The 14,997-nt window shown below is 34.4% G+C and overlaps 1 protein-coding gene across 2 annotated transcripts in view; it reads right to left on the bottom strand.

The window, feature by feature from the left end:
• PRPF40A (PRP40 pre-mRNA processing factor 40 homolog A (S. cerevisiae)) overlaps window positions 1–14,997 on the bottom strand; it is a 78,095-nt gene that overhangs the window by 44,712 nt on the left and 18,386 nt on the right. For both annotated transcript variants that reach the window (XM_011987856.1, XM_011987855.1), the window contains 3 exons: window positions 9,226–9,306; window positions 7,745–7,775; window positions 5,683–5,699 (listed from right to left, as the gene is read on the bottom strand). In XM_011987856.1, the coding sequence (XP_011843246.1) occupies window positions 5,683–5,699; window positions 7,745–7,775; window positions 9,226–9,306 (129 nt within the window). The remainder of the gene's footprint in view (window positions 1–5,682; window positions 5,700–7,744; window positions 7,776–9,225; window positions 9,307–14,997) is intronic.

The following is a 14,997-nucleotide window of genomic DNA, read 5'->3' on the forward strand; positions in this document are numbered from 1 at the left end:
CGGGAGGCGGAGGTTGCAGTAAGCCAAGATTGTGCCATTGCACTCCAGCTTGGGCACCAAGAGCAAAACTCTGTCTCAAAAAAAAAAAAAAGAAAAGAAAAAGAAAAAGCCAAGTAATAGTCAGAATTGAGGAAAAATAGAATCACAGATACAGATTTAAAAACAATCAAAACCTAGAGAAAATGATTTCCAAGCAAATCACTTTACCAAAATTCACCCCAGAAAAAGCACATCACACTTGAACATCCCAACAACACAGAAACAAGAGAAAGATACAAAACCAGATGGTTTCACAGCAGAATGTTATACAACCTTTAAAGAACACAGAATTGCAATGTTATATCGGGATTTCAGATTATAGGGGGAAAAAGATGAAAAGCTCTCCATTAATTAAAAAGAAACAGAAAAGATACCAGAAGAGCATCATGAATGTAAATTTAACAACATATACACTCTGACCAAGCAGAATTCACTGTAGTACAAGAGTAGTTCAATATTAGAAAATCTACAGAAGAAATTATTTCCATTATCTAATCAAATAAAAAAACAAGTATGTGATTCCACTATGGTATGATCAAATCACACCCAGAAAACTAAGTTCACAAGTATTCAAAAAATAAAAAAAACAAAATGCTCAAATGAAATAATTTAAGAAATAAAAAACCTAAATGACAAAAGGCAATCAGTTATCACCCTAAAGCCACTTCCATTAAAATCACAAAAGCACACCTGGAATCACTAAAATTCTGGCAAATATACCACAGCAATAAAATGAAATTACTGGTGCAAATTTTGGAGAAGTAAAGTTCTCTTGCCTTTACTGCTATTTTTATATATATATAATTCCAGTGAAATCTAATTACAGTTTTTAAATACTATTTGAACTGATAAGGAAATCTGGTAATGTCATTGGTCACAAGACAAATACACAAAATAATCTGCATAGATGATAACTAGGTTAAAATAAACATAGGAAAAATTCTGTACTCACAATGTAACATTTTTTTCTTTTTTTTGAGAAAGGGTCTCACTCTGTTGCCCAGGCAGGAGTGTAGTGGCATGATCACAGCTCACTGCAGCCTCAAGCTTCTGGGCTCAAAAGATCCTCCCTCCTGAGCCTCCTGAGTAGCTGGGACTACAGACACACACCACTATGCTCAGCTAATTTTTTATTTTTTTGTAGAGACAGGGTCTCACTTTGTTGCCCAGGCTTGTAACACATTTTTACAAAGCAAACAAACTTTAAAAATAGGGTACCTATTTACCTTATCTAAGCAGAAGTTAAAACAAAAATCATAATGGAAAAGTGGGAGACTATATACTGGTAAAAAGTAACAGATCAAAAATTACCTAAACACATAGGCATATGGCAATTTAACCTTGAAATTCAGAGAGAAGCAACAGAAAAATACAGGGAGAAAGAGATGACTCATCTTTTCTAGCTAAAGATTTTAATTCGCTATCTTCTTATGTAGATCCAAGCAGATGAAAGACATGCCAAGATGCAGGAATAACAAAGTAACTTTATATAGCACACAGAATATTCTTAAAAACTAGCCCTGAACGACAACATATACGAAGCTTTAATAAACTGTAAAGAACTTTACATCTTAGAGACTGTACTTTCTGATCATAATGCAATAAGGATAGCTCATTAAAAAAAGTTCCCCAAAGGTACAATCCATGAAATAATTGATGGGCTGAAATAACAAATTTAGTTTTCATTAAAATTAGAAACTTCTGCTCTGTTAATCTGAAGAATGAGAAGATAAGCCACAAACTGGGAGAAAACAGTTGCAAAAGACTTATCTGATAAAAACCAGTTATCTTAAAACTCTACAATAAAAAAACAATCGGATTAAAAAATAGGCAAAAGATCCAAAGAAACACTTTCCCAAAAATGTAAAGATGGCAAATAAAGATGCTCCACATCACATACAATTAGCCACAAATTAAAGCCGGATACATTATACACTTATTAAAATGAAAAATCCAAAACGCTGATATCAAATGCTGGTGAAGGTGTGGTACAACAGGAGTTCTCATTCATTGCTGTTAGGAAGTCAGAGTGGTACAGCCACTTTGGAAGACGATTTCAAGGTTTCTTAATGAAACTAAACACACTCTTACTACACAATCCAGCAACAGTGCTCCTCATTAATATCTACCCAAATTAGTTGAAAACTTATGTACACACAGAAAATCTGTACATGTATGTTTATAGCAGCTTTACTCATAATGACCAAATCTGGGGAACAACCAAAATGTTCTTCAGTACATGAATGGATAAAGTGTGGTACACCCAGATAATGGAGTATAATTCAGTAAGAAAAACAAACGAAGTATCAAGCCATAAAAAGACAATGGAGGAACCTTAAATGCATATTACTAAGTAAAAGAAGCCAATCTGAAAAGGCTAAATACTGTATGAGTCCAACTATATGAAATTCTTAGAAAAGCAAAACTATGAAGGCAGAAAAAAAATGGTTGCTGGAGTAGAGCAACAAGAAATGAATAGGCAGAGCACTGATTTTTAGGGTAATGAAACTATTCTGTGTGATACTGCAATGGCTGATACATACATATTCATTATACATTTGTCAAAATATATAGGATGTACAATATTAACAGTGAACCCTGACATAAACTGTACTTTGGATGGTAACAATTTGTCATTGTATATTCATCAATTGTAACATATGTACCAATCTGGTGTGACATGCTGATAGTGCCAGACAGCAAGTTCTTTGTGGGGGGTAATAATCTGGGAACTCTACTATCCACTCAATTTTGCCATAAACCAAAAACTGCTCTTAAAAAACAGTATCTATTTTTTAAACAAAGTCTCATGTCTGGAAACCAAGAAAAACATATCCCTTAATAAAGAAATTTGTGGGTTTTTTATTTTGAGATGAGGTCTCCCTGCTAATGTGTGGTGGTGGCATGATCTCGGCTCACTGCAGGCTCAATCTTCCTGGGCTCATGCAATTCTCCTACCTCAGCCTCCCAAGGAGCTGGGACTACAGGAGTGTGCCACCATGCCTGGCTAATTTTTGTATTTTTGTAGAGATGGGGTTTCACCATGTTACCCAGGCTGGTCTCAAACACCTGGGCTCAAGAAATCCTACCACTTCAGCCTCCTAAAGTGCTAAGATTACAGGCATGAGCCACTGCATCTGGCCAGGAAAAGTATTAATATTGGTTTAGAAATAAACAAATAGAAACAAACAGTGGAAAAGGAAACACAGAGATAAATCCCAGAATACGTGAGAATTTAAATATGACAATAAAGAGCTTTCAATTAAAGTCAGAAAAACTGGTTTGATAGCTGACACAACTGGCTATCCATCTTATAGACAGATATTCCAGATGAATCAAACACTTAATGATTAAAAAAAAAGCAATGAGAATCTTCCAAGAAAATACAATGAGGAAACTTTTGTAAAAATTTCAATAAACTCATCAGCTAAAAGAGATAACCTATCTAATTACTACATTAACATACTAAAAGGTTACGTGGCAAGATCATTAAAAGCAAAATCAACAGACCAATGACTAAGAAAAATATCTGAAATTCATGATTATTAAAGGGTTAACATCAATAACATTTGAAAAACTCTTAAAATGAAATTTACAGGAAAAAATAAAAAATAACCCAACCTAAAAACAGGAAAGGACAGGGACAGGTTAACAGAAGAGAAATCCAAATACCAAATAAAATGTTCAATCTCATTAAGAATCAAAGAAAAACTATCACTTTAAACCCATGTCCACTCACTAAAATTCAAATGAGTGATACTGGCTATTGCTGCTAGAGATTCTTGAAGAAAAAGACATGGTACTACACCATTATTAGATATGTCTTTTTATATTCTTGAAAAACAACATGACTAGTTACACACGATCCGTCCCGAATATGTTATTCCTGGAATCTTTCTTAGGTGTAAAAAAAAAAAAATTTGTTCATAATTGGGAGGGGATCCTAGATGTAAACAGAATTTCCATTAATAAGTGAATGGTTTAATGTGTCTCTATGCCAAAGAATACTTTATAAAGTCATTTAAAAAATTACATCTACATTAAGGAACTTACACAGATTTTCACAAAAAACTTTTAAACAAGAAAAAGTGTATTTAACAAATAACTTAAGCATATATAACGTGAACCAATTATGTAAAATGTGTATGCATTTGTCTATGCTTAAGTAACACGCAAAAAGATCTTCAGCTAAGGTATTAATGGTGGTGGTTCCCTCATGGTCCAAAAATTAAGGATGAATTTTACTTCCTTTTTAACTTATGTCTGCTTTGTTTTCCTCCCAATGAGCCTGCATTATTTAAATAAGAAAAAAAAAACCCATTAAGTTATCCTTTCTCAAAAATAAAAGCAGGTACTTATAGTAGAATAATACCAAATGGGCTGGGCGTAGTGGCTCATGCCTGAAATCCCAGCACTCTGGGAGGTCGAGGTGGCGGATCACTTGAGGACAGGAGTTCAAGACCATCCTGGGCAACATGGTGAAACCCCATCTCTACAAAATACAAAAATTAGCCAGACATGGTGGCACATGCCTATTGTCCCAGCTACTCAAGAGGCTGAGACAGGAGAATCGCTTGAACCCGGGAGGTGGAGGTTGCAGTTAGCCAAGATTGAGCCACTGCACTCCAGCCTGGGCAACAGAGTGAGACTCTGTCTCAGAAAAACAAACAAACAAAAAAAAAACCCAAAAGGATATTTTGCAACCATTCAACTTTTAAGGCAAAAGACACAAGAATGTTTTTAAAGCATTTAAATAAAATTCTTAATTTAAAATCTTCTCTCCAAATGCGAAAAACAACATTTGCAATCAATTCTGTTAACTGTAACAGTAGCATAACAGCTACCTCTCAGGAACATTATGATTAAATGAGATTATAAACAAAACTCTTCCTTTCATTGATCTTTAAGGAATAGCAAAATAGCAAAAATGTTTTTAAATTAAGGTACATAAATTTTCCTATCCATATATATATACATTAAAAAAAATAAAATTATCGCCTAACATCTCTCGGGCACTGTGGCTCACGCCTGTAATCCCAGCACTTTGGCAAGCTAAGGCAGTCAGATCACTTGAGGCCGGGAGTTCAAGATCAGCCGGGCCAACATGGCAAAACTCCGCCTCTACTAAAAATACAAAAATTAGTCGGGGATGCTGGCAGGTGCCTGTAGGCCCAGCTACTCAGGAGGCTGAGACATGAAAATCACTTGAACCCGGGAGGCGGAGACTGCAGCGAGCTAAGATCGCACCACTGCACTCCAGTCTTAGTGACAGAGCGAGACTCTGTCTCAAAAAAAAAAAAAAAAAAAGAAAAACAGGCTCCTAATGTAATGCTTAATTTGTAATTACTAGGTTAAGTACTATGCACCTACAAGTTCTGCTTCCCTTCTAAATGTGATGGGAAGAATTTAAATCCTTTTAAAAGTTGATACGTATGATTCTCATCTCTCATTAAGCCCCACCGAAACTAGATTTTAAAATAAATAAATTTTTCAATCCTTATCATAGAAAAAAAGGGAAAAGGGAAAACTATGGATTAATGCAAAGATTTAGCAGATAATCCTTAGAGCAGAAAAAAGAATAATTGTAAAGTAGGTTAAAGTATACTAAAATTAAAATATTACAAACGTTTAAAGAGTACTTACTGCACCAGATGCTGTACCTAAAAAATAAAAAACAGGCAAAATATTTACACCATGATAAATCATGCTCTCCTTCATAAGTTTTAATATTTATTCATATAGTCATAGTACTTATTCCTCCTCATCCTCAAGATTTTGAGACTATCTCATATGAACTATGTGCTAGCTATCTTTCCCACAAAATAAACATCTATAGTGCAAAACATTTTCAGAGTTTGAACTTTCAATCTACAAACTCACTTGGAGGCAGTCTGAGAAGTATTCAACATTGCCTTTTATTTCTCCTTTCCTTACTATAATAGGTGACTGTGTTTCTTATTCCTCTTTCTCTACTAAGTATATTACCAAAGCACAATAATGCCTCTACCACTGATTCTACAGCTTTAGATTCCTGATAACTTTATCTGAATTCCAGATTTGTGCTGTACAACACAACAGCGATCAGACACCAGACATCCCTTTAAATTAAAATTTAAGATTAAATAAAATTTAGAAAATTCAGTTCCTCAGTTGCACCAGCCACATTTCAAATACACAATAATTACATGTGTCTAGTGGCTACTGTATTAAGCAGTACAGATTACAGAACATTTCCATCACTGCAGAAAGTTCTATTAGATGTTACTGTCCTCTATACTACTACAGAAAACTCCTTAAGAGATTTTGAAATGCATGTTAGTCACAAAACTCCTAATAATAATCTTAAACTTTAGAAACTAGTAATTTAAACATGTAAATAAAATAAAGACGGAGATTGTATGTAAAAAAAAAACAAAACTAAGTTTGTATATACTGAGTACACTCAAAAGAAGCTACTATAGAAAATCACTGTAGAGCCAAAGCATTTTAAAAGTAACTAAAAACAAAAATTATGTAATTTTCCAGGATTACTGAGGGTAACAGTACCCAGCTCTAGATATCTAAATAAAAGAAAATAATTGTATTAGGTATTTCAGAAGATTTTAGTTTAAATAATGAAATCTGTGAAACATCTTTAAAAAATCAATTAAGTCCCATTTGAACCCAGAGAAAAGCACACAGTACATTTTCAACACCTTTCAACCAATACTGTTTATAACAGAACACAATCTTGTCATAATCATGGGATGAAGTTCGGCATCTGGAATATTAATTTATGTGGACAGCTATGTATTCATGATACTGGAGGCATTATTAATATATATTAAAATCTTATGAGTCAAAATGGCCAGTTATTGGGAACTGATAGTTACTCCAATGGCTATCAATACAAGGGCCAAGGAGACGACAGAAAACTAACTCTGAAGTAGTCTAGAATGCCAAGGAGAGCTCATACTAAAGAATGGAGTCACTACGTCATTCTAATGCTTGCTGAGTACAAATATGAACTCAACCAGAGTTCATTTAACATATACTCTCTGAGCACTTACTGTGTTGACAGGACTACTGTTAGGTATTGAATAGTCAGATCATCCAACTTTTCAAAATAAATTCAAACTCAAAATCTGCAGACTACAAATGTTAGCAATAATTACAAAATTGAAGAACATTGTGTGGGCCAAAGTATATCTGCAGACCTAATTGGGTCCAGAACTCCTGACCTTAAACTGTAAAAATTTCCTAAGAATTCAATTATCGCCAGGCGCGGTGGCTCACGCCTGTAATCCCAGCACTTTGGGAGACCGAAGTGGGCGGATCACAAGGTCAGGAGTTCGAGACCAGTCTTGCCAATATGATGAAACCCGGTCTCTACCAAAATACAAAAATTAGCCAGACATGCACCTGTAGTCCCAGTTACTTGAGAGGCTAAGGCAGGAGAATCGCTTGAACCCGGGAGGCGGAGGCTGCAGTGAGCCGAGATTGCCACTTACTCCAGCCTGGGTGACAGAGCGAGACTCCATCTCAAAACAACAACAACAACAAAAAGACTTCAATTGTCAACGCTATCCCAGTTTCCTATTGCGGAAAAAAGAAAAAGGAGGTTATATAAAGTCCAAGAGATCCTGCTTTTTTTACTCCTCATTATAATAGGGCTGCTACTGTCCAAATGAGGTCTAACACATACCACCATACATAGTATACATACCTGCTGCTACATCCATACTATTTACTCCTGGCTGTAAGAAGAAAAATGAAATTAGTGTTATTCATCTCTTTTAAAGTGTATTTTATATAAGTTCCTCATAAAGCATAGTGAAATCAGTACCTGCTATGTATAATCCTCAAGCCTGTGACTCAAAGATTCTTAGCAAAACTTTTAGTGGTCTCAGTTCCCCGAGCTTGCTATAAATTGTAAAGGAGATCAGCAAACTGAGGCTACGGGAGTAGTTTAAATGTTATATGGTCACCAAGTGTACACAAGGTCCTCAACGTTTTACCCACAATTCTGGAAACCAAAACCCTCTGAAAACCAACTTTTTTCAAGTATGGTACCAAAACTCACTACAGTGGCAAAACCTGCCCTAAATGAACATGAAACTCCACAAACTTCATTTATCCCACTTCAGTTTAGTTTAGCTGCAAAAATACTAACATTATTAAGTTAGACGGCATTGCCCTGGACCTCGCAGGAAATGTTTACATATTATATGCAATGTGTTACTTTCCAGTATTATAAAGAATTTTTGAAATATATCTCGCCTTAGGATTTTGGGAAAGACATTGCAAACTTACCACCTCAAGGGAGTATGCCACATCTGTTCATTACAATCACATAAAGAATAAAGAAGTTAAACTTGAACTTCGTAATAATTTATATTACTATACTACCCGATAGAGGTGGTAAGGCTGTTTAATAGATTTTCTAATTAATTTGCCACAGCTGAAGTCTCAGAATGTGGATTTCCAATTAAATCTTGATTTCTAAATCTAGTATTAAATCATATTATACCAACTTTTAATTAGCACTCAGTGAAGTAAATGTTTACCCTTTAAAACTTACATGTTATCAGACCAATAAAATGTTTCTGGCTCACATTGTATACTTTTCAGTATTCTGGTCTTAATACAGAATTAACCTAATAATTAAGAACGTACATATAATATCAATATAGGAAAAAATCTAAATGCCTATCATTGAAGTTACAGAAACTAAATCCAGGACAAGCACAGTGGCTCATGCCTGTCATCCCTGTGGGAGGCCGAGGCAGGAGGATAATTTGAGCTCAGGAGTTTGAGACCAGCTTGGGCAACACAGGGAGACCTCATCTCTATAAAAAAAATTTAAAATTAGCTCGGCGTGGTGGCACGTGCCTGTAGTCTCAGCTACTCAGAAGGCTGAGGTTGGAGGATTGCTTGAGCCCGGAAGGTTGAGGCTGTAGTGAGCTGTTATCATGTCACTCACTGCACTCCAGACTGGTTGACAGAGCAAGACTCTGTCTCAAAAATACAAAGAAAAGAAAAGAAACTGAAAGTCCACAGTAATTCTCGTATTTTATTACAGTACTACACAGGCACTTCAACGGCTAACATGATTGCCTATCAAGTATATAGGTATTATTATTCCATATATAAAAGCAATCAATCAAAACATTACTTCACAGAAAATAGTTATTTTCACATGATTACCGGTAAGGCAGGCTGCATGGAAGCCTGAGACATATGAGACATCATCATTCCAGGCATTACTGACGACATCATTCCAGGCATCTAAAATAAAAGTAAAAAAGGTTACTAAAAGACCAAAGCACTTAATATGACTTTAAGAATCCCATAACTTAAGATTAAAAACCACTAAACACTATACTATGTGAATAGTATGCTTAGTAAGTGCTTGTTGAATGAATGAAGTACTTTATCAATAATCTATTTTAATACTTATGTCACAGTTTTTATATATACGGTCAAAATTATTTTAACAAGTAAATTTAGTAAGTTTGGACTATTACGTTATTTCTAGCCTGAATTTAAAAAAACATTAATTTCCTTTTAGTTGTAACACAACAGTCATATTTTTCTCACTTCTTTGGAGCAAGAGAATTTAACATAAAATTTTTTCAGTATTTTTCACCTTTGATTTTTAATACATGTACTGAATAAATTTTATAATGTGGCACATTTCAAAATCCTAGATCAAAGGTGCTAATATCCAAACAATGACCTAAAAAAATACATTTAAAAAAACCCTTTTTAAATCACAAGTCATCTATCCCCTGTCATGTACAGAAAACTTAAGGCACATACATAAATATCTGAAGATATTAGTTTGGGAGCTCAATCTAGTTTATCAACAACTACCATTCAAATCTATGAATTAATTCTATTAAGTCTGAATATAAATCCTGAAGAATAACACAAGTTTCTCAAGAATTTGACCCAATGCTCCTCTATATTAGTATAATCCCACATTACAATTTTGATTTTAATGACCATTAAAAAGATCTAAGGAAATTCAGAAGGGGACAAAAATTACATACAATAATCACAGGTACTGGAACAAGGTAACCAGTTATTAAACAATTTCAAAGTAAATGAACATTTTGAGAAATAGGAACAACAGAAAATAAGCATATGGTCAGCAGGAACATACAGATTCAAGCCTTCTAAAGTTATGTAAGAACATTCACACACTGAATTGTATTCCTTGTGAAAGTGACCCATGAAGCTAAATGAGGCTAAGGTACCTATTAAAATAAAGTAGCATGGAGTTAACGGGTTAAAAACAACCAATAAACTGTCTAAACATCATTAAACAAAACTTTTTGACAAAAATTGTGACTATAAGAATGTGGTGGCTGACTTGGAATATGATCCAAATGGTACGTATTTTTTTTAAGGTACAGAATTTGAAAACCGAAGCACTGGCAAGCCTCCATCATCCAGACTGAGAATCAGAGAAATAATTTACAAGGTAAGGAGAAAAAACACAACAATCAAATTAGAAAGAACTATAACCAGGCTTACTCCCAGCCCATACATCTCCAGCCAATAGATATATCCTCATAATTTTGCTTTAGGCCAATGTAAAATACGCTGAATCAGGTAACTGGTTGCATTGGAAAACAACCAAGATACATGACAGGCAACATAGAAACAGCCTGCTACTTTAAGTAACCTATATATAAAAACAAAAGCTAGTAACATAACCAACACTAGAATTCTAAGCTAAATTGACAGATCAAGGCCTGAAAACTTAAGAGAAAAACCAATCAAAGTAATTTCTCCTAAGAATTAAAGGTATTTTTTTTAAAGTAGAGTAAAATCTGCATAAAGCAACAGAACATTCTCTCGCTGGGCACGGTGGCTCACTCCTGTAATCCCAGCACTTTGGGAGGCCAATGCAGGCGGAACACGATGTCAGGAGACCAAGATCTTCCTGGCTACCATGAAACCCCATCTCTACTAAAAATACAAAAAATTAGCCAGGCATGGTGGCACATGCCTGTAGTCCCAGCTACTTGGGAGGCTGAGGCTGAGAGGTGGAGGCTGCAGTGAGTTGAGATGGCGCCACTGCACTCCAGCCTGGGCAACAGAGAGAGACTCCGTCTCAAAAAAAGAACATTCTCTCATGGCAGTAGCAGACTGTACAAATAAATGTAATTTCAAATTGAAATATCCTGACTTTATCACACATATAAAGATAAAATCTTACTTAAAAACAAAGCCACATAAAAACCAATATATAAGAGTTTAGTAGACCACGCCAATGAGACTTACAGCAGGCAGTATTTGAAAATCACTAAAGAACATACAGAGTTTGACATAGTTCTCTCTTTAATTGACCTTCTTCCCATACCTAAAATGTTTAAACACCTCAGAAATGTTCTTTTAGAATGGAAATCATGGTATTTATTATAGAATGAGATTTAATGTCAAAAAGCTACATTCTCCCTTCGTATCTCCGTAAATTCTGGGGGTGAAGACAGTTAATCTTGTTTTACCTGACAATCTGCAAGTCCTAAATTACATACAACTGAATATCCTGAAAGTAAATCAATCATTAATGTAATTTAAACCAAAACTGTGATGTCAACATAAAACCAAAGAACAAAACAATAAACATGCAAAATACTGTATTCTGTAGGAAAAACTACTGTAAGAATTTAAGAAATTTAGAGTTCCTTTAGAGGACTGAGAATCCCTAAGATGTTTGGCAGCACCATCAATCTGAGACCATGAAAAGTTTCTAAGCTATCTATTAACCCTTACTGTTAAGGGGAACACAAGATGCAAACTTAGGAGAATTGGCTATGGCTCAAATCCTCAAAAGTGATTTTTTCCTCCCTCATCCCAATAATAAAAAGTTAAAACATTCAAATGTCTTTGCTCTCTCCTCTGTCACGGTAGGTATACTTCTTCTTTCCATGAAGAGGTGTCTCAACGTTATCTGTTGAGTGTTTCAGATTTTCCATTTAGATTTTTTTTTTCTTTTCACTCTTAAGGGCACATAAAACACAGTCATGTGTCATTTAATGACCGTATGTTCTGAGAATTGTGTCATCAGGAGATACCATCATTGTGTATCATAGAATGCACTCACACAAACCTGGATGGTTATAGTCTACTACACATCTAGGCTATTATGGTATACACAGCCTATTGCTCCTAGGCTAGAAACCCTTATAACATGTTACTGTACTGAATATTGTAGGCAACTGTAACACAATGCTAAGTATTTGTATATCTAAACATAGAGGTAGTATATGATTTAACAGGACCACCATTGTGTATGTAGTCTGTCATTTACCAATATGTCACTATGTGGCCCACAAATCTAATACTGTGTCTCAACATTTAAGTTCAATGAAAATGGGATGTTGTGTCAAAATAATAAAGGGGGAAAATTCTTAACTTAGTTGCTACAATAACGCCACAACGAATTCCATGAGCCACACCATTCTTAAGGCTACAAAGTGGTAGTTCATATTTACTTAATCTGAAGCATACTATAAAATCAAAACCATGTACTGCTTTGCAAATTCCCATTTAAACTACTTTGGTAAATATGTAAAAGTGCTATAATTCAAAACTTTTAGTTGTATGAGACATAAATTTCCTAAAATGTTAAACATCTGAATATTATGAACAATTTGGCACCTTTAAAAAACGTAGCTGATATATTTTATACAATTCATGAGTGGCCAACCATATGTATATTTACACTATGTAAATCATTTCTATTTCCTATTCTTTTAATAAGTATAAAACTAATTATCAAGATGTTCTCAGAAGAATCATCAGTTTGAGGAAAATAAAAAATACATGAACAAAACACTAGGGAGTGCCACATATCCTGTTCAGTCATTCTTAGCATCCCAGAAAGTTTCTAATGTTAGATATAAACAAACATATTTCATTTATCACTCTACATATTTTAAAAAATGAAAATAAAAAGCGGTAGTAATGAAAGCAATATCAATGCTACGGTGAGTGAATTTTACAAAGTGTAAATTCAATTGGTCCAATTTTACCATGACATGAAAAGAAAGCACTTTAAAAGTGAAGAACTTCACATGGGGACTTCACAAGTTCTTTCCTTCATAGTTATTTCTAAAGTTTTTCCTGCTGGAAAGAAATGACAAACAATTGGACCTATCTTTTGTCTAGTATTACAAAAAAAAAAAAAAAACACCTGAAAAAAATATTAACTCCTAAATCTGGTCGTTTTTTAAAAACCATTCTTGCTGCAAACCTGTAGCAGCAAATCCATAACCTAAATAAGTTTCATGTCTGCCTTTTTACTTGGGGTTCTTCTTAAGTGTGCTAAAGTAAAATTCCATAAGGTAAGTACAACCTATAAAGGCGGTTTTAATATTTTAGAATAACTATCTCATATACCACTAAATTATTTTATGAATATACAAATAAATGCCAAAAATCTTGAATAAATGCAAACTGAATCTTTAAATAGAACTAAACGTTCATTCAATTGGAGATAAATGGAAATAGCTATGTTTAAAGCATACCCTTAGCAACCAAAAGTAAACTGGTGGCTTTTTTTGTGGAAATCATTTAAACTACTTCCTCTTCATCTAAAGCAAGCCTGTTCAATCTGTGGGCCATGGGCCACATGTGGCCCAGGACAGCTTTGAACGTGTCTGTGGCCCAGGACAGCTTTGAACGTGTCAACACAAATTTGTAAGCTTTCTTAAAACATTCAGATTTTTTTGGCTTTTTTTTTTAAGCTCATCAGCTACTGTTAATGTTATTTTTTTTTTTATGAGTGGCCCAGGGGAGCCAAAAGACTGGATACCCCTGATCCAGAGCAACATAAATTCAAAACATCATTTTTTGATAAGAAATATTTAGATAAATAAAGGGTAGGCAATATTTGTACAAATTGTTATCATGCAGAATAGAACTTTACCATGTAACAAGACAAGTGCCAGTATTCAAAATTTGCGAAACTCTCTCAACCTACAGAATTTAGAACTGCTGAAGTATAGCAACCCCTTCAGGGTCTAAGCAAATTAACCCAATTATATAGTCTTATACTGATAAATACAGATAATGCAGTCTGAAGTCAGACTGACAGAATTCCTATCCCATTTAACTTGGGCTAATTTATTTGACCTCTCTGGACCACAAACTCTTCATCAATGAGAAAAAACATTAACTGTCTGATAGGATTATTATAGAGAACAAATGTGATAATACAGATACGGCACTTAGAAACAGGCTTAATAAATAATAATAGGTATTATCAATGGTCTCCATTTAATCAAGGTATATCTTATGTCACCCCTTCCTTCATCTATTCTTCATCTAGCTTTCAAGTACTTCAGTTCTTTTAAGTTATCTAGGGAAAATATTGTAAAACCACAGTAATATTCAAAAGGAACCAATACACATTAATAAGAAGTCAATCTCAGATTAAGATCATGCTTAGTGCTGGCTCTGCAATGTCACTGAGTAACTCACTAAATTCTCTGGGCCTTACTATTCCCATTTGTAAATTGGACATCCAATCCATCTAGCCAATCTACTTTTCAATTAGGAAGATCAAATTCAATAGGCTATAATCTCTCCAAGTTTATATAAGCATGGTGACAGAATTCTTGACACAAATTATGTGACACAATTTAGAAATAGCGCTAAATGACAACGAACTGACACTTTTTTAAAAAAGCTCTAATCATAACTGGGGATACACAAAAATTGCATTGCCTCAACTAAGTCATATAGAATTAATGACTTTAAAACTTACTCTAAAAAGTCATCAAAGCCTTCTTTTAGACAAAAGTATACAAGGACACAAGACCATTATTACCCCCTGCCCCAAGTCTTTCAAGCTAGACTCAGCAGTATATCAAGCTAAATCTTTATACTTTATTTCAGTATAAGTAAGCGTCTAATTTTCTATACCTAACAAATACATGATCATAAATACACGATGACTTA

Source organism: Mandrillus leucophaeus, unplaced genomic scaffold, assembly GCF_000951045.1.
Source record: "Mandrillus leucophaeus isolate KB7577 unplaced genomic scaffold, Mleu.le_1.0 Scaffold318, whole genome shotgun sequence".
NCBI lineage: Eukaryota > Metazoa > Chordata > Mammalia > Primates > Cercopithecidae > Mandrillus > Mandrillus leucophaeus.